Source organism: Pseudorasbora parva, chromosome 7, assembly GCF_024679245.1.
Source record: "Pseudorasbora parva isolate DD20220531a chromosome 7, ASM2467924v1, whole genome shotgun sequence".
In the NCBI taxonomy this organism is placed as follows: Eukaryota; Metazoa; Chordata; class Actinopteri; order Cypriniformes; family Gobionidae; genus Pseudorasbora; species Pseudorasbora parva.
The window spans coordinates 5,260,216-5,286,121 of record NC_090178.1 but is presented as its reverse complement, the minus strand read 5'-3'; the positions used below and the strand labels follow the sequence as shown (position 1 = coordinate 5,286,121).

At 36.7% G+C, this 25,906-nt stretch overlaps 2 protein-coding genes and 1 long non-coding RNA gene across 5 annotated transcripts in view; 1 reads left to right on the top strand and 2 right to left on the bottom strand.

The window, feature by feature from the left end:
- Window positions 1-4,885, bottom strand: part of LOC137083551 (uncharacterized) — a 67,584-nt gene extending 62,699 nt beyond the window's left edge. Inside the window, exon 1 of the long non-coding RNA XR_010906517.1 lies at window positions 4,693-4,885. This is a non-coding gene — a long non-coding RNA (uncharacterized lncRNA). The remainder of the gene's footprint in view (window positions 1-4,692) is intronic.
- A 1,035-nt stretch (window positions 4,886-5,920) lies between these two features.
- LOC137083548 (uncharacterized protein C1orf232) lies at window positions 5,921-12,252 on the bottom strand. Of its 2 annotated transcripts, XM_067449506.1 has the most exons (5): window positions 12,132-12,252; window positions 11,650-11,832; window positions 8,702-8,779; window positions 8,275-8,378; window positions 5,921-6,954 (listed from the first exon to the last, which is right to left on the bottom strand). In XM_067449506.1, the coding sequence occupies exons 2-5, from the start codon at window positions 11,728-11,730 to the stop codon at window positions 6,603-6,605; spliced, it is 615 nt and encodes a 204-aa protein (XP_067305607.1). In that variant the 5' UTR covers window positions 11,731-11,832; window positions 12,132-12,252; the 3' UTR covers window positions 5,921-6,602. The 2 variants fall into 2 exon arrangements, with proteins under 2 accessions (XP_067305607.1, XP_067305608.1); XM_067449507.1 differs by lacking the exon at window positions 12,132-12,252 and having other exon boundaries at window positions 11,650-11,873.
- A 6,513-nt stretch (window positions 12,253-18,765) lies between these two features.
- LOC137082575 (leukocyte elastase inhibitor-like) lies at window positions 18,766-21,922 on the top strand. 2 transcript variants are annotated; one of them, XM_067447839.1, is made up of 8 exons: window positions 18,766-18,861; window positions 19,027-19,203; window positions 19,678-19,791; window positions 20,235-20,384; window positions 20,471-20,588; window positions 20,750-20,892; window positions 20,999-21,166; window positions 21,450-21,922. In XM_067447839.1, the coding sequence occupies exons 2-8, from the start codon at window positions 19,036-19,038 to the stop codon at window positions 21,846-21,848; spliced, it is 1,260 nt and encodes a 419-aa protein (XP_067303940.1). In that variant the 5' UTR covers window positions 18,766-18,861; window positions 19,027-19,035; the 3' UTR covers window positions 21,849-21,922. The 2 variants fall into 2 exon arrangements, with proteins under 2 accessions (XP_067303940.1, XP_067303939.1); XM_067447838.1 differs by having other exon boundaries at window positions 20,232-20,384.
- Window positions 21,923-25,906: the final 3,984 nt, after the last annotated feature.

The window sequence follows — 25,906 nt, the reverse complement described above, 5'->3', positions numbered from 1 at the left end:
TTTTATTTTAAAGTGAACTAACCCTTTAAGGCTCAATATATAGTTATTGACCTCACCCAGGTCAATAACTATAAGCAATGTTGGGGAAAGTTACTTTAATTAATGCATAATAATATTGCATTACTAAGTGACTTTTAAAAAAAAAAATTATAATGCATTTCGTTACTTTTTCTCATCCGGGCTGGGCTTGTTTGTTTTATATAAGATAAAAGTTGTATTTTTGCAAATGTAAAGGCCCTTTTACATCAAAAGGAAATGTGTTAACAGTAGAGGGCGGCGCTCAAACTAAACCTTCAGCTGTCCTGCATTTCTTGATTGCAGAAGAATAGGATCTAGGAGAAGAAAGTTTAACACCACCAACAAAAAAAAAAAATTACAAAAAAAAAAATCTGCTTGTGGTTTAACTGAATAATCAAAGGTCAGTACAGTAGCAAGTACATTGGTCAATAAAGTGAGATTAAATGCATACAATTATTTGTTTTATTTACCATATTTAACTATTGGAGGTTTGCGTAGAACTCCGATTTTGCATTGCTTTATTTTATTCATGTTAAGGAATACTGAATCTTTTTTGTGCCTGTGAGATGAGTAAATGCACTCTCACATTTAGTCTAGAACTACAACAACCATCATATTTACACTGTACTTACTCCCGATTTCTCTCAACATGAGGACAAGAGGACTTCATGGAATGGGTTTCCATGGCCGAGCAGCTCATCCAAGCCTTGCATCACCAAGTGCAATGCAAAGTGTAGGATGCAGTGGAGTAAAGCAGCCGCCACTGGACGTGTCTGACTGCATTGTGCCAAGTGTAAAGTTTGGTGGAGGGGGATTATGGTGTGGGGTTGTTTTTCAGGGGTTGGATTGGCCCCTTAGTTCCAGTGAATGGAACCAATACATTTTAGACAATTTCATCCTCCCATCTTTGTGGGAACAGTTTGGGGATGGCCCCTTCCTGTCCCAACATGACTGCACTCCAGTGCACAAAGCGCCGGTCCATAAAGACATGGATGAGGGAGTTTGCTGTGGAGAAACTTGACTGGCCTGCACACATTCCTGACCTCAACCTAAAAGTCATCAAGTAGCGCTTTTTACAATGCCAATTGTTTCAAAGCATCGTCACTGTGTTAAGAGGAAAATAATGCAACATTTGCTTTGGAGAAAAGTGATGCTATCAATTTCAATTATCATATAGTATCAATGTGGACAGATTGGTAAAATAGCTGAAATTTAGGTATCCCCAACTGAAAAAGCCAAAAGTCAAAGACGATAGTGGCAAGGCCACAAAACTCCTTCAGGGCCAGAATGGATGGCCAAAAGAACAGCTTTGGGATGAATTAGAGCGGAGACTGAGAGCCAGGCCTTCTCGTCCAACATCAGTGCCTGACCTCACAAATTGCTTCTAGAAGAATGGTCAAAAATTTCCATAAACACACTCCTAAACCTTGAGGAAAGCCTTCCCAGAAGAGTTGAAGCTGTTAGAGCTGCAAAGGGTGGGCCAACTCCATATTAAACCCTACAGATTAAGAATGGGATGTCATTAAAGTTCATGTGCATGGAAAGACAGGCGTCTCAAAACTTTTGGCAATGTAGTGTATATTGTTCTAAAAAGAGTCCACAAAACTAGGCTAACGATAAAGGAACCACACCCATCTCTGGAATCAGAACTATATTTTACAGCTAATGAACAAGTTCATGTAATAATATTAAAATTTGCTGAACATTCATTCCCACAATCCATTTTCCCTTTTGTGGTTCACTTTCTTTTAATAAGAAAATCTCAATTTATTTTTGACTCATGGGAAAGTACTATGCATAAGCTCCTCCGGGCTATTTTACTTTTCCAACACTTCTAAAATTTCTATAAGCATTATGCTTGTATATTACAGCATGTGGGGGGGATGAAAGTGCCGGTAATCTCTGGAAATCTATGAACAAGCAATAAAGTAGTTGAAAGTTTCTCAGGAAACATCTCCTGTGGCCTGCAGGCTAGGCTAAATAACCAACACATTTTCTTCCCACGTTCAGATATTGCCTAAAAATCACAGCTACAGCTTAGTTGAAAGGAACGACTCTAAAGAGTGACCTGCATGTTTAGTCCAGTTGCCTTTCACTCAGACATCAAACGATAACAAATGGGCAATTGCGCCACATCAGAGAAGAAACGCAGGTGAGGAGGTCAACACTTCCCTCAGCCACAGCTAACATTTGTTCACCGTAGTACTCCGCAGTAATTGTATTTGTGTCTGCGTGTGTCTTGTATCATGGGAAACAACACCTGGCCTCAGGCGGGAGGCTCTGTGTGTGTAAGGTAAAAGGCAAACGCATGTGTTTATGCGGTGCTGCTCAGACAGAGATCTTCCAGATGGACCTGTTACTGCACAGATGAGTCACGAGCCCCTCGCAGACGGGCCGCTGTCACCCACAGGTGCTGGCAGGCATGTCTGTCTGCAGCGGAGGGCGGTTTTACGTGCGGATGACTAAAGTCTGGGCTGAGCTGGTATGCGTTTTATTATGGTTTTCTTATTTCACTCGTGGTGATGCCTTACCTCACAAAAAGAAGAGACATCAACAAACTCTAGTCTGAAAGAAAATGAAATGCATGCCTATTTAATCTAAAATCAAAATATCAAATGCATATATTGCAAGGAATGCACTGTTTTGGATAAACATAAAGTTTATTTTTAATAGCAATATGTTTAAGATAAATAATATAATTTATTTCCCAGAGCTCAAAGATATACTTTACAATAGTGGTATAATAATATGTAGACAATGATAGTCGTAGGCAAACACAAATGATGATGCATTGTGATATGTTCATGGCAATTAAGCACATTCAACCCCCAAATGAAAACATTTTACCACTGAGGGGCTTTGTGTGTGTGTGTGTGAGCCTGTTTATGTGGTTTATGAGGACACAAATTTGTATAACTATGGGTATTACACTGGTATTACCCTATAAATGTGGTTTATGAGGACTTATCAAATGTCCTCATAATTCAAATTGCCTTAAAAACATACTAAATGATGTTTTTTTTGAGAAAGTAAAAATGCAGAATGTTTCCTGTGATGGGTAGGTTTAGGGCAGGGGCAGTGTAAGGGGATGGAAAATACGGTTTGTACAGTATAAAAACCATTACGCCTATGGAGAGTCCCTGTAAACCACATAGACCAACATGTGTGTGTGTGTGTGTGTGTGTGTGTGTGTGTGTGTGTGTGTGTGTGTGTGTGTGTGTGTGTGTGTGTGTGTGTGTGAGAGTGTGAGTGTGTGTGTGAGAGAGTGTGAGTGTGTGTGTGTCTGTGTGATTTGCATTATTCTTCATTATGCTCATTTAATCAATCTGCATAAATGTAGTACAACAAATAACATTTTAATAATATATTATAGGATTTTTTTTTGGCATAAAAGCTGATAAAAATTTGTGATTTCAGTTCCAAAATGCAGTGCAGAATACCCTGTGAATGATTTATTATAAAACAGGTGATAATCTTTGGTTGTACGTTTTATACAAATCAGTTTTATGCTATAAAATTACTGAATTCATAAAATCACATTTTGTTGATATACTGGTTGCATTAGACACAAAGTGCTAAGTGTTACCATGAGCACATTTGAAATTGAAAGGGCAATTTCAGTAAAACTGAAAGTCAAGACATCCAGACTCATATCATTCGGTTAGCACTATCTGTGTCTGCTGTAATGAGTTATTGGTGCACGGCAGCAACCTCTTCTTACAACACCTGCATGAGAAAACATACCTGTAGGCCATTAACTACAGATCCTGCATGGAGCCGTATGTTATGACAGTCTTAGAGCGGGTTATATTACTGTGAGACAATAAAAACAGGAGTTCAAGTCTGTCTCATCTCATGGCTCTGCCTTAATCAGCCTCAGATTTAAAGACAATAAGTGACGAGCTTCTTCATGAAGCACAACTCTTATGAAAGTATACTTGACTTATGCTGATTACTGACATAAAGTATGTTTGGACTATATATGTACTCAATCGTTTGACCGATATATACTTAAAAGTACAAAGTTTAAAATTAAACACTTTTTATACACAGTTTTACATACAGTCTTTTAAACTTACAGTGCTTGAAAATTTGGATTTATAAAGAAAACCGATTTGTTCATAATTCTGAGCATCTGAATTTTTGTGTAGGCTAGTCCACAATTAAACTAATAATACCTAAATAGGAACATAGAAGTATACCTAAAGTGCAAAAAATATAAAAGTATATTTTTTATGGTCTTTATATTAAAGAAAATGTATCATATACAACTACTAAACTAGTTGTTTACTGAGAAGTCTACTAACATACATACATACATACATGCATACATAAGGTTTAAGGTTTCCTACTGTTACACGTATGCTTTCATACACTAAAAAGTGAGTCAATTTAGTCCCAAACAGTATTGAAATACTACACATACAAGTTTACAACTAGTATATTGATATTAATAGACTTACTACACAAGGTATACTTAAAAATATACTTGAACTTTACTTCATAAAATTTACTTGAAGCTTTTTTGTAAGGGAGGGCATTATATTTGAGAAATTATCATGTGCTGCTGGATATTTACCATAGTTTAAAAAATATTAGGTGTTTATTGTTTGTACAATAAAACTAAGGAAACGCTGTCATAAACCAACTGATAGAAAGATTCGGTTTACTTACCTACGGTTTGAAGGAGGCCCAATACATTTATTGTGATTTTTAAGGCGTTTGACCAGGTCAAATGAGCTGTACAATGGTGATGTTATTTAAAAAAGACTTTGTGCAGATCTTGTGAGTATGTGAATAAAACACATGCTTTCTGGTAAAATATAACAGCTGCTGTTTTGTTTATAGCTTAAACTAGCCCAGTAACTATAGCTTTGATGATGTTCGGTTCGTGCGTGAATCGTTCTTTTGAACCGGTTCTTTTAGTGAGCTGGATGAACACTTTAGTTTCTAAGGCCTGCACTGACACCTGCTGTTCACTAGTGGTAGTAGCAGGGAAACACACCACTCACCTGTCATAAATAGGTAGATAAATAGGTGATTGGGACATCAACGTCATCTCAATGGCTAGAAGCCAAAAATCTTCAAATCTCATAACAACATGTTTGTGCAACATAACTTTATTATATCATACAATATAACATCAAAGCAGGAAAACTCAATCAATCAGTGTGATTCTGACAGAGCAAACTATGAACAGACAGCAGAAAAGCACAAAGCACCTTTGAGATACTGTGTAAATATATTTATCACATTAGACTTCAGGAGTTAGACACAAAACAACTTTATGAAACAGACAGAACACTGCATGAACTACACCGGACACATATTCTGTAAACCTTCACCCAATAAAATAACATAAAATCTATAAAATTAAATTAAACAATAAATTACCCAATTGCATTGCTAAATATACAATACATAAAAAGCATTGTACATATACGATATACATTATATAAAATAGCAAAATCATTTATCTGAATGCTCGCTTCTTAAGGTTTTTCAGATCACATGTTGGGCTTAATGTTCAATTTCTATGCCTATTAAATAAATCAATGAAATTATATCTGAGTATTTTTCTTTACATCATTATGACGTCATTCTCTGATCACATGGCTAGTTGCAGTCGTTGGGATGTTGCTAGGGTGTTCAAGGGTTGATGGGGTGTTGCTAGGCTATTGCTATACGGTATTATAAAGCTTAACCTTGCTGTTAGGGAACTGATTTCAAAAGACAAAAAAAAAAAAAAAAAAAAAAAAGTTTTGACATATTCTAGGCTACAATTTTTTTTTTAAATTCCGATATTAATTCTTCATTCTCATAATTACCAGATGTTTTACATTGAAGTGTAACCACATGGAATTGCCAAAAAATAATTTAATTACAAATTGTTTAGGGTGTTAATATTGTGCTTAAACGTGCTTGTAGGGAACTGATTTAACTTGACAAAAAGAAAATAGTCGTTAAATAAGCTTCACCTTTACTTGCATAATTTGCATCACAAATATTCTTGGGCTATAACACGTTTTTACAGTGTCCTTGTTACACGTTACATCTACATACCATAGAAATAACAGTAACTTTTGCATAATTACATGCAACTATCCCTATAGTAAGTATGTAGTTAACTAATATTACTCAGTACTTAAATATACAATTACACTGTAACAATGACACCTTAAAATAAAGTGTAACCCTTTTTTTTCATCGAGTTAGCCTATAGCCTATAAACTGTTCCTCTACATGCTTCAGATATTAATACTTAATTCTCATAATTTCCTGATGTTCTACAGTGTTTGTTAAAGGTGAAGCATTCAATTTCTGCTGCCCCAAATTCAGATTCAGTGTTTTGTGAAATAACACACATTACCTTTAATAACACGTTTGTGCGAGTTTCCCGTAACCGGAGGTTCCCATGTGAATGCCACCCAGTCCAGGCCAGAGGAGGCCACAGTGTCGGTCACGGTCGATGCTTTTAAACGGGTGAAATGCGATCACATCTGTGCGATAAGGCTCATATGAAGCACTGTGGCCCCTGTGGTCTGAACTGTGATAACCCTTCTCTAGTTCTCTACCGCGGTTGGCTAGTTGCTCTTGGCCATGCTTTTGGTCTTCAGCTCAGCCAGTTTGCTGGTGACAAAGTTCCACTTGAAGGCCGGCGTGTCCTCACTTCCTCCTCCGAGTGTGGCGTACTTGGAGAAGCTGTTACCTGCGCCACCACCGTCGCCCTCCTCGGCCTCCTGCCCGACCTGGTGGTCACCCTCGTCGGCTCTCGCCCCGCTCTCGTTCTCCACATCTTGACCATCCTCTCCTGCTTCCGCAGACTCCGCTTGCTTCATCGCTGCTGCTTGGTGCCATTTAGTCGCAAAGTTATCCCAAAATCCTGTGTTGCGCTTGTTGGGTCGTGGAGGCTCCTCCGGCTTCACTGCCAATGGACTGTATGGACGATAAAGGCATCAACATGCTAAAATCATAACAACTACTGTTCAGAGAGGATGCATTAAAGGGTTAGTTCGCCCAAAAATGAAAATTATTTAATTAATTACTCACCCTCATGTCGTTGGACACCCTTCGTTCATTTTCAGAACACAAATGAAGATATTTTTGTTGAAAGCTGATGGTTGAGAAAGGCTTCAGAAAGGCCTCCATTGGCATTCAGTACATTCTCACTCACAAGACCCATAAAGGCACTAAAGACGTCGATACAAAGTCCATCTCACTACAGTGGCTGTACAATCATTTTACAATGCGACGAAAATAGTTTTTGTGCGCACAAAAATAAAAATAACGACTTTATCCACCAAGTTATTGACGTATGCACGAGAATATGACGCAGATCCGCCGTTCGATTCATGACCTGGAAGAGGAGGAGCGCCGCTATCGCGTGAGTTCACCTCCGAGACCTACACGAAAGACAAAAATCATTATCTTGATTTTTTTGTATCGATGTGTTTAGTGCCTTTATGGGTCTTATGAGTGGGAATGTACTGAATGCCAATGGAGGCCTTTCTGAAGCCTTTCTCAGCCATCAGCTTTTAACAAAAATATCTTCATTTGTGTTCTGAAGATGAACGAAGGTCTTACAGGTGTCCAACGACACGAGGGTGAGTAATTAATGAAATAATTTTCATTTTTGTGTGCACTAACCGTTTAAGTAAATCAAAAGTGACAGTAAAGGCATTTATAAGATTACAAAGTATGTAGGCCTATATTTCTAGCAAGCACGGTTCTTTTGAACTTTCCATTTATCAAAGAATCCTAAAGGACAATGTATCACAGTTTCCACAAAAATGATGAAGTGTTTTCAACACTGACATTAAGAACAAATCAGCAAATTATCATATTAGGATTTCTGAAGGGTCATGTGAAAAACTGAAGCTAAAAAATTCAGTTTTGCATCACAGGAATAAATTACATTTTAAAACAAATTTAAATAAAATACAGCTACTTTAAATTGTAATATTTCAAAAATGTACTGTGTTTTGAAATGCAGCTTTGGTGAGCAGAAGAGACTTCTTTGAAAACATGTTTGTTTAATAAAATCGTGCTACATTTTGAACAGCAGCATAAATCACAAACAATAAAAGATGCTTGACCATTTTTAGCTCTTGTGTAGCCTAACTGTGAAATGGCACTTCTATTTTTCCCTTTCTGCTGCAAGTTTTAAAAGGACAGTTAGTGAATAAAACAGGCTTTTCAAGTAGGAAGCTGGAAACTTGGCTTTCCAAGCTGAAGGGAAAGCATCACAACACTCACTGATCTGCTGCCGGCTGTGTCTCTGCCTCCAGAAGTTGGTGTTCATCATCTTTGGTGAATAGAGTCGAAACACTTTTCCAACCTTTCGCTCCGGCTCCCTGCATCTGAGGAGGAATACACACACACACACACACACACACACACACACACACACACACACACACACACACACACACACACACACACACACACACACACACACACACACACACACACACACACACACAATCACACACTCAGGTCAACAAACATCAGTGTGTCTATGCTGTTGACATGAAATGTCCACTATAATTCTTAAAAAAAAAAAAAATGTATAACAGCTTGTGTACAAATATTAACTACCCCTGTGTTTGAAGCACATTCTTACAGTTTGCAGTAGATGTTTTAATTTATTTAATAAAATAATTATTAATAATATATCAGTTACTCTCTTGGCCAGCTGTGTCATCGCACTGGGTCCTTCATCAGACGGGATAGGTGTTATATCTTCAGCCGCATCACAGACCTTCACAGACAAATATTTCAAAACCAAGTTATAATGGAGACACTTAATAACATTATTGATTTGACTGCACTGACACTATTGTATGAGAACTAAACTGAGCTGGATGATGACATCGCCGCTTTGACATCAACAACTGCTTTATAGATTAAATTTAATAATTGATGATCTTTACAACGGAACAGAATCAACACTGAACAATGACTGTATTCTTTTAGAGCTGCTGTACAGCCCAAATCAAACGTTTGCATCATCGAATCATTTCCTGTCATCACTATAAAGCTGCTTTGAAATGATCTGGATTATAAAGTACTATAGAAATAAAGGTGAGGTAAAAATAAATAATGGATAACGGGAGTTTCACAGGGTGGAATTACATAATTACAACATTTGTACACTGACCAAAATGGTTTTATTTGAGTAAAAATTATTACTTATCATTACTGAATGTACCTAATTACATTAATTTATACCATCAAAACTAATTTTATGCATTAAATCAGATAGAATAGCTTTTTAAAGAAACAATTGCAATTCACACTTCTTACAGTGCTAATATATAGTACATGCATGTACTATTGTGGGGTTTAGTGAAACTACACCAAGGTCCTTTTAAATTCCATGAAGTCAAAATAAAAAATTGTATGGAATATTGCAGTATTTATTGTAAATGATTTAGCTTTTTTTTTTTTTTTTTAATGAATGTGCTCCACAAAATGACTCCTCTTGCAGCAACATCTCATCTCTTCTCTGATAACGAGGGCGGGGCAACCTGTCACTCACATGAGATACACCAATAGCAAATTACAAGCATCCAATCAATTCCCCACAGACTAAATCAAGCCCCGCCCTACATTTGTTCTTGCCTGAGAAGCGTTCACTTGGAAATAAGTCATAATAGAGAAGAACAGATTACCGGTATTGAAATTTCCGCTTCATGCTGAACTTAATGCAAGTGTGATTTCCAATAAACATGTCAAATAATACTATCATTGCCAGTGTAAAACCATCAAACTCCTGCTTAACCAGTGGAAACCTGCCTGATGGCCAGCAAAGCACCTTAATGAATCAATGCAAAACATAAATAAAATAAATTTAATTTTAAATTACTGCAATGAATATGGAGCATGCCCAGTCATGCATTTACTGTATGCATCAGCTCTAAAAGACAATAAAAGCACACGTCCGATTTGTATCTTGGATAAGATGTTGTAATCTCTTGGCATTGTCGTGTGTTGTAGCAGGCTGTGGAAACTATGCAAGTTCACTGGTAAGCGAGAGGTCGCACAGACAGGCGAGAACTGGTGGGAATCTGCCAACGAGTCCAGCACGCCCTAGAGTTTGTTATCCGTCTCCAATCAACCACTGGAATGCCATCCTACTCCTCTCACAGACTCCGGTGGATCCAGTTACAGGGCCTTTGAAAAGTGGGTCAAGGTTTCCCTTGATCAGATACTCCAAAGAATGTTTCAAATATTTGAATGCATCCTGAAACTCAGAAATGCATGCATTAGCGCATTAAAAACACATGTTCTAGCCACTCAACATAGAGTACAGGAACAGAGGAAAAAAAGGACTATAATGCACCCTAATCAACTCTAACAGATCAAATATCCACAAGAATAAACTGATAATTGATGTAATTTCTCTTCTTTTGATGTGACTTAATCTCCTTAAAATGCTTGATTAAGACATTTTGTGACATTTTTTCTTTGGTAAAGTTGGGAGAAATCTAAAGTTGAGTAATAACATGCATTCATCACATGCTCGGAGGCCCAGTGTTAGCAATAGACTGATTTACTGACCGGCTGATGTATTATACATACAATTGTATTATGTATATGAATCCACAACTGGGAATCTAGCTTTTCTAGATATCGGTTTGGTCATTGAAAAACTGCATAAATATTCAGTGAAACTTAGGATTTTGTTCTTTTCTCATTTAAATGTTTGTCGATTAATTATTTTAATATTTTTTTCTCTCTCATTTGATTTACTATAAAGTGTTGCCGGTCCCATTTTTTTAATTAAGTGTCCTTACATAAGATGCACTTACATCAAAACATAAGTACAATGCACTTATTGTGTTCATATTGTATTGCAAAACACTTTTTCTAATATTAAGGTGGGGCACGGCAAAGGTGGGACATGTTTGGTGGTTTAAGGGTAGGGTTGAGGAGGTGTAAGGGAAGGTCATTATAGATGTAATTACAAGCAGGTATTTTACTTTATTTGTTAAACATGTATGTACACAATTACCTGTATTGTATCAAATTATTAATTTCAATGTTAGTACATAGAAGTTAAGGTCACTTGAAATAAAGGGATGTGACCGTGTTGCCAAATAAACACATTCAAAAATATTTAGGCCTAAATTCAAGATTTATGTATCCGAATTCCCGTTTGGACTACACATTTTTTACATAAACTAATAAACTTAATGTCATGCATATTTGTCAGGCATACATGTATGAAACGGCTAATATTTCTGCAATGCGCTTTAAACACACAATAATAGCCTACAGTTTATATTGGTCTTCAATACATCTAAATTCTTCCAATCTCATACTAAACAACTATTGCTTGTTCCACAGCCGTATTTTAACTATGTTCATACTTTTTAACTGAATACAAAAGTGTTTTCACAATTAATAAGCAACATGAATAAATGCAGTTTGCAAATTAAGTGTACTAAGTGTATCACATTAAGTGTACTAGATTATGTTAAAACACTCTAATGCAAATGGATGGAGATCTTATATGCAATGCAAATACATAGTACAAATCTTGAAAGTAGGCTTAAATATTTTTCGAGTGCATGTTCACCCATATCTGACGACCATATTGCCAGTTTCTGCTGTTCTGGGAGTTACCTCTTCCACTGGTTCCTCCTCCATATCTGGGTTGAGGGTCTTCATGACTTTACTCTTATAGACTTTCCACATGGGATTCATGGCGGACACCTTCAAAAACTCCTCAGATGTGTGCAAAAACTCATAAAACAATCCTCCGGGCCTTAGTTTAGATCTAAATCTTTAACAATATTCCTGTTCCATCTGTGAGAGAGAGTCAGTTTTCAGTGCAAAATGAACACAAGCTTCTCCTCATCGTCTTTATGCTGACACTTTGAATGATAAGAACATTCGGGCTGCTAGTCGAGTCCTTGAGTTCAGTGTGAAGTAGATGAAAGGGGCAGCGGTGAACACACACACACACACACACACACACACACACACACACACACACACACACACACACACACACACACACACACACACACACACACACACACACACACACACACACACACACACACACACACTGTGACACGGCTCAGAAGCCCAGCATCGGTTACCTGGAAACAGGTGTGGGTTTCCTACTGAATATTTCAGGCAGCTCCGCTAATAGTTGAGCCTTCATTGTTGGCTGTTTGAAGAAGAGCAGGCCGTGTAACATTAACCCTGCAGAACGAGCCTATATAGACAGCAATAAGGGCAGATCTTTGGTTATGATATAAATATTATATTAATATTAATATATTACTATAAGTATTCAATCATTGATCTTTACAATCAACAAAATGGCATGCGGTTTTAGAGACAATCTTTGACCGGTGAACATGCCTGGGTTATGTTTCCCCCTATAAAAAAAGAGAATATAGCTTAAGCAAAAGAATTATGACACATTCTCCCTATAAATATAATAATTGTAAATGCAGCAGTTCTGACCCAACATCACTAACACGGTTTATTGTACATTTATCAGAAATATGTTGGATTTGTGAATCCATACACAGCAGCAGAAGTGACATCAACAACGAACAGTAAGATGAGAGATTCCTCACTTTTACAACCTAATATTTACTTTGCTATGCTAACTATGCATGATGTTAGTTGCATTATAATATAATATAATATAATATAATATAATATAATATAATATAATATAATATAATATAATATAATATAATATAATATAATATAATATAATATAATATAATGCTATATTAAATTATAATATATTAATTATATATTATTATATTTTTTTCCTGCTGTCTGTAATGCATCAGAACAGACTTTATTTTAAAGATGTATTTTACCCCAAATTCTCATATGCACACATTTTTTCTTTTGAGAGTTTATTGTAATCCCTGATATTTTTCATTAATTGAAATAAAGCTGAAATACAGCAACATATATTAGATGAAAAACTTAAAATAAAAAACTTAAACAAAAAAAAAGGAAATGTTGCATTAATTAGAAACTAACTGGAATAAGTTTGAGTTAAAGTAGTAAAGTTGTGAAGAATAATAATAATAAAATAAAAATAAATAAAATCTAAATTAAAACAAATACAAATAATAATAATACAAAAATAAAAACCAATTATTTTATTATAATAACATGATTTATCTTAATCAAATTAAAGACAGTATAACAAATGTAACATGATCTATAAATATTAAACATATAAATAAAATATCATAAATTTCACTATTGTTGTTTTTCACGTTACAATAAAGAGAATTTGGGGTAAATTATGTCTTTAAAATAATGTTACAATCTTAATGGTCCTAAAAAACTGTCCCTCTTCACTATGCAAAATACTTTATTTCATTCTCTCTTTTTGTATTAACATTTCTATATGTGATGTAATGTGACCTGGACATGCCATTCGCTCCTTTTAATTTAAAAAATATTAATGGTCACAGATCAATAGTCAATCTTCAGGGGGGGAAAGTAAGCGGAGATTGAAACGAGGAGTGTTTAAAGTTGACCCTCACCCCCGGTGTGTTTTCAGATAGACGGGGTCGCTAACCTGCTTTTTCATAATTACGATAAGGGCCTTCGCATAGAATCCACCTACCCGAATGATAATGTTTGTTGTGTAATTTCACCTGACACATTAGTTTCCTGTAGCTTGTTTCTTGTTAACCTGATCTTGAGTATCCAACGCAATATATGGAGACAGACATTATTAAAAATGTATGCTTTTGAGGTGTCACTTACCTTTGGGACAGAGCTGCCGATCACTTTATACTGGAGGACGATTTATAGCTTTTCATTTCACTGTTTATAGATGCGCATGCTTTACATTTACTCACACATAACATCTGAGACAGTATATTTGAACATGAAGCTAAAGTCTCAAACCATTACGTGGCTTCCACATTTTTTTTAAAATGCAAACCAGAATCTTCAAGGCTTTGAAAACCATTGTGGCTGTAACTTTTAAGTAGCTCGGAGCGACTCGTGTCACATGCAAAACTGGCAGATCTCTCTGAGAACATGCGCTTTTGATGTGCTGCATTGAGTTTCGCTGGTTTCCATTATTCAGAGGGCTCTGGCACGGCTATTCATGCCTGGGAACCAAATCCTCCTCCTGTCGCAACCAGATCAACCAATCACAACAACAGCCCAGGCAACTGTGAACATCCAATAATCAAATAAGCATGCAAACTTTAATCTGCATGTCGTTTCAAACCAGCTTCACTGCTTTAGATAAGTTTTATACCCAAACATGACAATTCTGTTAACATTAGGTTGAAGTGGTTGCAAAGAAGCCTCTAACATACAGTGCAGTCATTATTTAAGTCCTTAGACTGGGGTGTGTGTAAAATAAGTGTCATTGTCTGACAGTTTACAGGTGGGGCCCTACAAACCCAAGGGCAGACATAAGTGTGCACACTGTGTGAATTAAAACCTTTCACTGACAGGATTCAACATGATTTGGTTGATATGCACCCACACAGGTTCCACATATATCAAAAGAGTTACATTTGACAGCCTTGACATCCCGTTTGAACCCAATCCTTATTGTCTCTGAATGATGTTAATGTTATCCGCTACAACTTTCTGATGAGTTATGGTTTTACCAAGAGCTAAGGAGAGTGGAAAAATTAACTAAAGCGACTAAAGGAGCACTTAAAAAACCTGAAACTATATTAAAGAATGGGTTGTAAAGTCAAAATGTGAGTCAAAGCTATGTGCACACACATCCCATCAAGCAATGACAACTTCATATTTGCACACCTTAGCAACACCCAAGATGATTATTTCACCTTTATTTAAACAAGAAGATTTTTATTTATGACACCCTGGCTAAAAATGCTGTGTAAATGTGGGAAAAGTGCTGTCGAAACTGGAGAGATTGATATTCATGAGTAAACATTGCTTTAATCCATGATTTGTACTATTTATAGTGATTCATGACAGCAAATTGGACCGCAGGTCTGTTGTCCAGGGTTATAGTGGGAATGCTAAATACAAATAATAAACTTTAAATGCTTTTTTGTACATTAAACAATTAAAGTATACTGTGGGTAACACTTTAGACACTTTTTGTTCATAGTTTGTTAATATTAGTTCACAGTGCATTAACTAATGTTAAAAAGATTTTAATAATGCATTAGTAAATGTTGAAATTCAAATTCACAAAGATAAATAAATGCAGTTCATTATTAGTTCATGTTAACTAATGTAGTTAACTAAAGTTAATGACCTGTTACAAATTTGATGCGTAGGTCAAACTCACGAAGGCAAAGGAGGACTTGGAACAGGAAACATTTCATTGAAACATCACAGGAACATCCAGACACACCACAATACAAGAACGTCGACGGACAAACACTGAGGGGAAACTGAGAACTAAATACACAGAGCTAAATGAGGTTATTGACAAGACACAGGTAAAGGGGAATAACTAATCAGGAAAAACTAGTTCACGGGAGAGGAGCTGAACTGAAAACACAAAGAAACACAGCAGACAGGGTATACATGTAACATGACCATTGTTCTGTGTTGGTTTGCCACTTGATGTCCAGGGAAAAAACTGAAAGCAAAGAGTGAATCCTTCTGCGGCAATGATCAAAATAAGCTCGAAGTGAGCAAAACACCCAGATGTTTAAAACTCATTCAACCACTAGCTGACTGGATTAAAAGAGAAGAAAATAGATTAAATATAACTTGTTTTCTGGCTAAAAGGACTACCATAAGCAGGGGCTTCACCAGGTCCATTTTAGAAGGGCTACATTTCCACTCAGCCCCCTAAAAATTTGCCATTATCTCTGTAATTTCTACACTAATTCATGATCGCCTTCATCCCCTTTAAAACTCACATGAAACCGGCCACAGGCTTCACCTCTGTATTTTAGTTTGCATTATCCAGTGTGTTCTTCATTCCATAGCAGTCCAGCGCCAGCGTCAAAAGCAGAGTTCAACCTGTGTGCATTTATTGATAGGTTTTTATGATATCGGTGTACTTCTTTGTCATGAATGCGGTTTGCATAACATGATGCAGGAGCAATTCAAGATGGTTTCCTATCCAAATAATTCACATTTAATTTATAAATTTTTTATAACTGCTACTTTATTACTACTACACTTTCATCTAAATGACATGAGACTTTGTGATTTTTCTTTTGTTTGCTATATTTAAGTGCAATAAAAAAATACATTATTAATTTTATAATAAGTCCAAACGCATGTGTAAAGAACTATAAAACGCAGCAGCATTTCTTCTCTCCAACACCCCCAAACGTTCACACCTCTGTACTCTGCTCGCTTCACTGGCTCCCGGTGTGGCTTAGGGTGGAGTATAAGGTATTTGCTGTTCGTGTTCAAGGCCATCTATGGTCTGGCCCCAGCGTACCTCGCCGAAATAATAACGGTCTACCAGCCAGCCAGAACTCTCCGCTCCTCTGAATTCAAACAAATAGGGCCTACATTCTCCGCTAACTCTCTAGTTACTCCTAAGTTGAAGTATAAAAAGTTTGGAGGACGGTCAATTTGCCGTCCTGGGACCAAAGCTGTGGAACACACTTCCAGCAGACCTACGAAGCATCACTGTGTTGATTATTTTTAAATCACAGTTGAAAACAGATTCACACAAGCTTTTAACATGTAGCCTCGGACTTGCCTGCTATTTTATGTACAATTATGTTGTTACATTCTGTTGTCTATTGCTGTTTTTACTGGAAAGTGTCTTGTGCTACTTTAGGTTGTTGTAAGGCACTATAAATAAAATTTGATTGATTGATTGATAAAAGGGAGATTGTAAATGGATTGTAAATTAATTGAAAATGGCAAATGAGCTAATGAGTGCTCCTCTGCTAATTTTCATGTTAAAAGTGTTTGTTTTCCACAAGGAGACAGAAATCCTCCCACATTTTAGAAAGAAAATGATATATAACATTTGTTGAATTTGTTGATAAATGTTCTAATCATCAAATGGTATACTTCATGTGCACTTTCGGTCTTGTGGACTTGCAATGGCCTCTGGATGCAGCGTGCACGTGAAGGGTGCTCCTGAGCGCCCCCTTTGAGGTCAATATGGGCACTTCTGCCGAGCCCGCGCTGGTGTGGGGTACGCTGAGGACTTCTTCCTGGCAGTCAAAGCGGCATTACGTAGTGAAAATGCGGACTCAGAGGAAGACCTTGAGGGTTTAGGGTACCATTTGGGACAGGGCCTGAAATGCTCGCTATCTAAAAAGTCCCACAATGCAATGCAAAACCCAGGGTGCATCGATGCTCACTATACGCTAACATTTAACATTTATAACATTAATATTGTATTTATGGCTGAAATGCTGCACATGTGTAAAAAGCAAAGTATCTTTAAATAACATTACAAGTAATGTCAGACAGATATATGCTCTGCTGTTGTTAATAAATACCTGTAATGATGTTTTACAATAACCACCTTTCTGCAGTGCATTAGCAACAATGGATCAATCACAAAAATCCCTTAAAAAACAAATAGGGCCTACATTTCAAGTTCATTTTAGGAAGTATAATTAAGTAAAGTTCAATAATATTTGTAAGTATACTTTATGTAAGTATACTAATATAAGTTTACTAGAAGCATACTTGTAATTATAATGTTTCAATAATTCTGTAATTGCATTATTTTACATTTGCATAAGCATTCTTCTATCACTTGTTTTTGCTTCTTCTTCGACTGTGTTTTGATCTGGAGATTCTGAACTCTTTCAGAAAATGTGTAATAGTGCCCCCTGCCATATACCAGTGAAAACACGGATAGCCAGAAAATTACCGTCAGTGGCGAGGAAAGAGACACAGAGGAAAGTATATTTTAAGTAAATTCTTATGTACACCATAAGAATCATAATATGTGGATCATAATATATAATTGTTGTAATCATATCACACATAAATCTTTCAAAATAATTCTTTATAAATTATTTAATTACACACATATGCACAACACATGCTTTACGCAACAACAACAAAACATCTGACCAGCTTAGAGAAAACCACAGATCACTTCATAGAGTGCTTTGTGTGTGCTGATTAATATTATAATTTATTTTGGTTTGGTTTCATAGTGACCCTGTGGCTGACTTCCATTAATTAGTTGAAGTCTCAACAGCTCATACGTGGGTTATGAATACATTTATCAGGGTCGATTCATATTTATAGCAACAGATTTAAACTATTATAGATTATAACTCTCCTGAAAACATACCATCATTTATTTCTTACTATTTTATTTTTCAAATGCCATTAAGCTGTAGGTTTGGTGTCCTTTCCACCTAAACATTTTTTGAATTTTTGTTTTTTGTTTTGTTTGTTTGTTTACCAACTAACTGTCAATGAAAAGCTTCTGATTGTGATCAAGGTAAATGTCACTTGTGTGCAAGAATATTTAACTATGCATCATTTCTAATCGCGTCAGATAATACAAAAAGTGTGAAATAATTGCTCTGTTTTATGATAACTATATGCAATGACAGTAGAGCCAGTGAAATGAACACAAATGATCTGTACTGTATAAACAGTAGTCTACAAAATTCACACCTTTGGCTATAACAGTGAGGATGTGCTATAGGCATTGGTAAGATTGTCTTGAAGTGTAAATTATAGCATGTCACTCAATTTGTCAGTGTTCATGTGTATGAATATATTAATAACAGAAACTGTTTCAATCTTACAACAGGTCTGGATTTGGCTTAAAGCCTGGGCGTTTACGGGCGAGGCAGCATTTATTAGAGCGACACCCATGACCAGAGATTCATTCGCCTCAGACACGCTGGGAAACTTCATAATTTCTCTCGACTACTCTAGGTAATGCTTGTAGATGTAGTTGTATGTATGGATTTTAAATGGTAACTCACAGTAATAACATTTATTGATTAAAACAGATTTAATAGAACAAGATTGTGCATCGTGATGAAGAAGACACACCCACCTTCAAATCTGCTGTTATTCAAACTTCTATTTCTTGTTCAGCTTGTGAAAATGGAGCCGTTGTCTGCAGCAAACACACAGTTCTCCCTCAACCTGTTCAAGAAGATCAGCGGAGGAAACGCATCAGGAAATGTGTTCTACTCTCCTGTCAGCATCTCCTCGGCTCTGGCCATGGTGGCGCTCGGTGCTAGAGGAAACACAGCGGCTCAGATGATTAAGGTGAGCTCACTTATGCATGTTTTTATCGTCAGTTTTTCCTTTAATCAAAAAAACTGATTTCTATAAATGGAATGTATCAAACACTGATGTTTAATATTTGTTGTGTTGGAATTATGCATTAATCAAATGGAATTCAAGGTAGGATTCTCGACTCCATTTAGAATGTTGACAAAATTCTGTTTTGAGGTGTGACTTTTGTGTGATTTTTTTTCCTGTGATGATGAGTTTTGTACATGTAGAGACAAGATGCAGTTTCACTTGCCAGGCATTATGGGTTGGGCTGTTTGGGTTGTTACGGATTTAGTTGTGACTTAACACTCAGTCTGTTATTTTAATTTGATAAATAACCAATGTGAATGGAGTAAATGTGAATGGAGTAAATTGAGGCGTGGCTGTGATACAACATGTTCAGTATTTTAAACTGCCAAAGCATATTTGTTTTTTAAATAATTCTACCACAATAATGCTGTGTAGGTCTTGGGCTTTACCAACCCTCACAAACCGGACGCAGCTACTCCAGCGCATCCAACCCAGATGCCCTCAATGACGCAACAAACCAAGAAGTCTGAGATACCTGCCGAACTAAAGGTACATGAAAAACTTTAACCTCATAACTTTATGATGGCAATAACAGCTGTACAACCCGATCACACATAAATGCGTATAAATAGTACGAATGTGCAATGTCGTGGAATGTATACGCCAAAACTCATTTTGGCGTGTGTATGATACGCTGTTTTTCGTGTGCATATGATACGCACTTTATGGCGTATATATGACACGTGCTTGGGTAGGTTTAGGGTGGTGGGGTGGGGGGTTCGTATGTATAATACGCCATAAAATGCGCATCATATGCACGCGAAAAACAGCGTGCCATACACACTCCAAAATGAGTTTTGGCGTATACATTCCACGACATTGCACACTCGTACTATTTATACGCATTTTTGTGAGAATACCCTGGTATTTGCTGTAGTGGTTCATGTATCCTTTGGGGTTTTAGGTTGATCTTGCTATTTTTAATGCAGCAGAAATGTCCTACTCTACCTGGACTAAAAACTGAGGACGAAATTCATTCCAGCTTCAAGAAGTTTATGAGTGAGCTGAACAAACCAGGAGTCCCGTATGCGTTGAGTATTGCCAACCGCCTCTACGGAGAGCAATCCTACCAGTTTGTTGAGGTAAGACTCGGTTTATTCACTGGAGGTTCTGGAAATGTTCTCAGCTCTAATATCATTTGCACCTCAATCGGTTTGCTATGTTACAGAAATTCCTTAATGATGCAAAAATATACTATGAAGCCGGACTGGAGAAGGTGGACTTCAAGACCAAATCAGAGGCTGCTCGCGTCAACATCAACAAATGGGTGGAGAAAAAAACACAAGGTGAAAACCAGCATAAACGTATTCTTGTTTTAAAAGAAAAATTGGATTTTCAAGTGCCACGTTTGTCTTCATGGGTTCTTGAGTTGACCTATTTAGTAAACATATCAAACCAATCACTTTAAATCTCTGCTCAGAGTGAACAATGTCCATTTGTATTTTAGAGAAGATCAAGGACTTGGTACCACAGGGAGCCGTCAATGCAATGACGAGACTGGTCTTGGTGAACGCCATCTACTTTAAGGGAAACTGGGAGAAACAATTCCCAAAAGAAGCCACCAAAGATGGGCAGTTTAAGCTGAACAAGGTGAGTTTTCATGCTCTTGCTTTTTCTACAGTATTTCAAAATAGTTTGTGCAATAACTGTCATGAAATCTGATGTGGTATAAAATGTTTCCATTGATGTTTGGCAGAATCAAACTAAACCAGTGAAGATGATGCATCAAAAGGCACAGTTTCCTCTGGCCTTCATCCCAGAGATTAACAGTCAGGTTCTGGAGCTGCCGTATGTCGGGAAGAATCTCAGTATGTTGATCATCCTTCCTAATGAGATGGAAGACAGCACCACTGGCCTTCAGAAGGTGAGACTGCACAGATTCTGCTATTAAACATGAGTTCCAAAAGGGAGTTTTTGCAGCAATGCAATAAAAGAGCGGTTTTGGGTTCTTTAAAGAAAGATACTTTGGATGATAAAGGTTATCACAGAACCAATGCCAAAAATGAGCCTATATCTAGGGGGGGAAATGGTGTGTTGATGCATTATTGGTTAATGGCAAAAAAGTTATTTGTATTCATGTAGTTTCATATGGTTTTAATAAACCCATTGTTGTGTAAAACATACATTAACATGACTGTCTTACCCAGCTTGAAAAGGCACTGACCTACGAGAAGCTCATGCAGTGGACCAAACCCAGCAACATGCGCCAGCAAGAGCTTCAAGTGTCTCTGCCCAGATTCAAGATGGAGGAAAAATACGACATGAAGACTCTTCTGATCAGCATGGGAATGGAGGATGTTTTTGACGAGACGAAGGTGAACCTTTCAGGCATGACCTCCACCAAAGACCTGGTGCTATCAAAGGTGATTCATAAAGCCTTTGTTGAAGTCAACGAGGAAGGAACCGAAGCGGCTGCAGCCACCGGCGCCATCGTCGCAATACGTTCCTTTCCACAGATGTTTAACGCAGACCACCCGTTCCTTTTCTTCATCCGGCACAATCCCTCCAATGCCATTCTGTTCTATGGACGCTTCTGTTCTCCTTGAAGATAGTGATGATGAAGTAATAATTCTAGATGAGTGTGTTCCTCTGATAAATAAAGTCATTAGTAAATAATTGAGTGAAACTGTCTGTGTGTATTTACTTTCATATATACATATTATATATATAATAATTGCATATAGACATTTTTACATATAATGTTAAATGTCATGGGCATGCTCAGGGTTATATTTAGTAAGAAGGTATCATTAAATTTGGATAAAGCAACATTTATTGTATGGAAGAAAGTGACAAAAGTTTATTTTGAAAAATCTAATTCAAAGCAGAAGGGCACTTACCATCCAACCAACAGTGATATCAAATTTTTCAATAAATTCAGATACTGTTTGTAGTGGCAAAACAATTGAAAAGTATTGTTGGAGTTACTGATGCTAGCTGTCTGATGCAAACAAACATAAATGTGGAACACAATGAGAAAAAGTCCATATTGCATGGGAAAGACTGTATGCACCTATCTCCCTCTTGTAGCCTTTGGTTAAGATTTATAATATTTGCCTTATTTACTTGTAGAGAGGGTTCAAACCCAAACATATATACGCTGTTAACAGACAATTTACCAATATAACAACATTCAGATGGTAGAATCCAAAGAGTTGCTGGATTCAGTGCAAACAGCAATTAAGGAGCAAAGCACAAAGGCATAATAAGTCATGCCATCACGGAAGCATCTGGAAGCATCAGACCAACTGCAACAATGAGCAGTTAAAGACATATTAAGATGATTTTAGGCAAAATGGCTAGTACCATGATTTGATAGTTAATCAAGTTCAACCAATAGGTGGCGCTGTGACCAAATTGATGTGTTGTGGTCAGAGTGAGGTGACAATGACACATGCAAAGTTTGGTGTCAAAATGTCAAAGCATTGCATAGATACAGCCTCAGAGTCATTTTGGCATCATGCCATCAAATTTATTGATGGGGTATACGAAAACGGTTTCGTCTATATACACAAAATCCATAACTTTTTGCCGGCATGGACTGAAGATGATTTGATTCGTTTTTTGGTGAAAATAAGAAAAACAGTCTAGGAGGAGTTTGAAAAGGGAGTTACGGAGTTTGATGAACAATGGCAAAATTGGTATCTGTAGGTGCCTTCACATGGAGCACTGTAATTGGTTTAAAAGTCCAATCCAAATGAAAATGCTCCATATAAACACCTCAATCAGAATGAAATGGCTAATGTTCTCTGCATGACCCATTGAATGTTAGTAGCATTTTTGGAAATGTCATCATTACTTTTGGCCACAAGGTGGCGCTACCCCAGTTAGTTTGTTGATCCCTGGAGAAGCCTAAGAATGCTTGTCCACCTACGTTTCCCATCATAACATACCTGAGATTAGAAGGATCTTTAGAGAATAATGGCAGAAAATCCCCAAATCCAGATGTGCAAAGCTTACCCCAAAAAACACATATAGAGTTTCAATTAAGGGTTCACACATGCAATTTAATTATATAGCTTTTTACTTTTTAATACATTTGCACATTATTAAAAATATGGCCCTTGATTTGTCATTGTGTGGTGTAAATTGAAAGTTGTGAGTGAAAACTAAGGGGGGGGGGGGGGGTACTTTTGCAAGGCTCTGTAAATGTGAACTGAATCAAATGCTCACAAATATGACCCACTGTGATAGAAATACAACTTTTAACCTCCTTCTTCTTCCTTTTCCAGATTCTCACCTGTTGCTGTAATGCAGTGGTCTTCACTTCCTGCACAGCTTAATAAATATATTTTTTGTCTATCACCAATTGAATGTTATCGAGTTTGTTTGCGGATACAATCTTAAAATATTTAGGTTAGGCTTATTAGGCGTGCTGTCCAGTGATGAGGGGCTTCAACTGTGATATACCCCCACAGTGACTAAATGATTATGTAGAGCAAGGTACCTAAGATAAAGGTGGAGTTTGTGGAGGTGGTGGGATGCTGGAACATCTGACACTGAGGAGAGGTAAGTAGCTGTTTATATACTCTGGTGTTGATTGGAAGATTAGATGGGCTCGCTCATATTACGTTTAGAACTTCACAAAACGAGTGTCGACTTTAAATATAGTCATTTGCGCATGGTCAGTAAAGTACAATACCTGGAGCATCTTTGGTGTCCAAGTTCATGGAACTAATTTGACAGTCAACAGCACAAATTTTAGCCTTAGTAGTACTAACATCACTTAAAATATATGAATGATACAGGTAAGTCCAGTTCAACCAATTGTTTTGATGGAAAATGTAATTCTTAAAATAACGAAGAAGGAAGCAGCAGCTGAGAGAGAAAAACAAACATATAACTCATCTCACAGCTTTAAAGAGGCAACGAAAACACCAAATGTAGCTTATTTTAAACCATTTTTAATACAAATGATATTGCAATATGGGTGAAAACTAATTGTGTAAATCAATGTATGTGACAAATTAATTTTGAATTAACCTGAATGTTGATGTGAGTGGATAAAAACAATGGCAAGTAAAAACAATGCAAACCTCCAACCTTTAACAGAGAAACGTTTAACAGGAAACCATTTCATTAAAACTAGTAAATCTTTCCTGAAATAGAAGTTTAGACTAGCTAGCTAGCATAATTTACACTGCATAATTCACTAACCAGTTATTGACAAGGGAATTAGTATTTCTTTTTATAAAGGAATGTATACATATTTACAGTGTAAACTTTACAGCCCACGTAACGTTGCATGCTAACTTCTGGAGTTCTTCAGAAGAAGGGCCAAGATCTTTTCAGTCTATTTGCACATCAGTATTGTAGTGTTGATTGTTAAATTATTAAAACTTACCCAAACAGGGATTTATTTTCTTTGAAATCATGAACATTTATTTCAATATTTTAGGATGTTACACAATCTTACAGGAATTCTTCAGGCTGCAAACTTAAAAGATGTAGCCCATGCATATCTCCAATACAAACCCACTTACAGTACAGAAACACACATGGAGTAATACATGCTTATGGAAACTTGTAGTCAGCAGTGCCTTTGACATCAGTAAAATAGTTTTGTGTCTGAAAACAACATGACATTTGCCAATGAATAATTCGATAATAATGCACACGCGAGGTGGTAATGCATCCACGAGGAGAGTCAGAAATAATTCATATTGGTTACTAATAAGTGAAACTGGTACAGTAATGCAGATTTTGAGTTTGTTTAATGTGATAGATTTAAATGATGGATTTAATGTGTTTAATTTTATCCAACACGAGAATGAACCTCATTGGTTCTCGCACATCAAGTGAGCATGCTTGAGCTTCCGTTTACCACAACGGATGTGTTCGTTGATTAATGTTGATGTATGTGAATAAGAGCCTAAATTCAATCTGTTCATCATATAAAGCAATCATTTCTCTTCAGGATATTTGAACTAAACAGGCTCAATTCATATGGATTAGTTTTACGGTCTCTTTATGAACTTTTAAAAAGCATTAAGATGATAGTTGTCAATAGACGGAGTTGTCAACAGTGTTTTGGGTGAACTATCACTTTAAGAAGGTTGGACATGTAATTTCCTTATTCAACCTTTATGTATCATTAACTGGCAAGAAAATGATGTAAGCTAAAGTTTCTGCTTAAAAAAATGTCTACCTTTCTCATGAAGAACCTCCCCTTTTGATTAGCTATAAAATGAAACAGGCAGGTTATTTCACACACTTCCTGATCAAAGATGGATTTGCAAATCTCAGTTTTTCTTCTGTTCATTATTTTCACTGCAGGTACAAAGACTAATGGTGTTTGTAATGTTTTTGAAGTAATGCAGAGCATTGATGTCTCTCATGGTCTCTCTGTTTTATTACTAAAGGACACTCTCTCAGATGTTATGAGTGCACGAGTCAGAACGGATCTTGTGAAAATCAAATTGTGAAAACATGCTCCAATGGAACAACTCATTGCTTGAGCTCTACAGCTGTGTTACAAGATGGTAAGTCCAGTATGATGGATTCAAATCTACTGTTATAGTTGACTGATGGAGATACTGGTATTATTTACTGGTGCTGAAACTGTGGAAATTGAACTTGTCACACAGTAACTCCTGGCAGAATT

What these genes read in the sequence shown, in the direction of transcription:
- LOC137082575 (XM_067447838.1), top strand. Translation starts at nt 19,036, where the DNA reads ATGGAGCCGTTGTCTGCAGCAAACACACAGTTCTCCCTCAACCTGTTC. An exon ending in CAGCGGCTCAGATGATTAAG is followed by an intron (nt 19,204 to 19,677) that starts GTGAGCTCACTT and finishes AATGCTGTGTAG; the next exon opens with GTCTTGGGCTTTACCAACCC. An exon ending in GGTGGAGAAAAAAACACAAG is followed by an intron (nt 20,589 to 20,749) that starts GTGAAAACCAGC and finishes TTTGTATTTTAG; the next exon opens with AGAAGATCAAGGACTTGGTA.
- LOC137083548 (XM_067449506.1), bottom strand. Translation starts at nt 11,730, where the DNA reads ATGAATCCCATGTGGAAAGTCTATAAGAGTAAAGTCATGAAGACCCTC. An exon ending in AGGAGGAACCAGTGGAAGAG is followed by an intron (nt 8,780 to 11,649) that starts GTAACTCCCAGA and finishes TTGTCTGTGAAG; the next exon opens with GTCTGTGATGCGGCTGAAGA. An exon ending in TGACACAGCTGGCCAAGAGA is followed by an intron (nt 8,379 to 8,701) that starts GTAACTGATATA and finishes ATTCCTCCTCAG; the next exon opens with ATGCAGGGAGCCGGAGCGAA.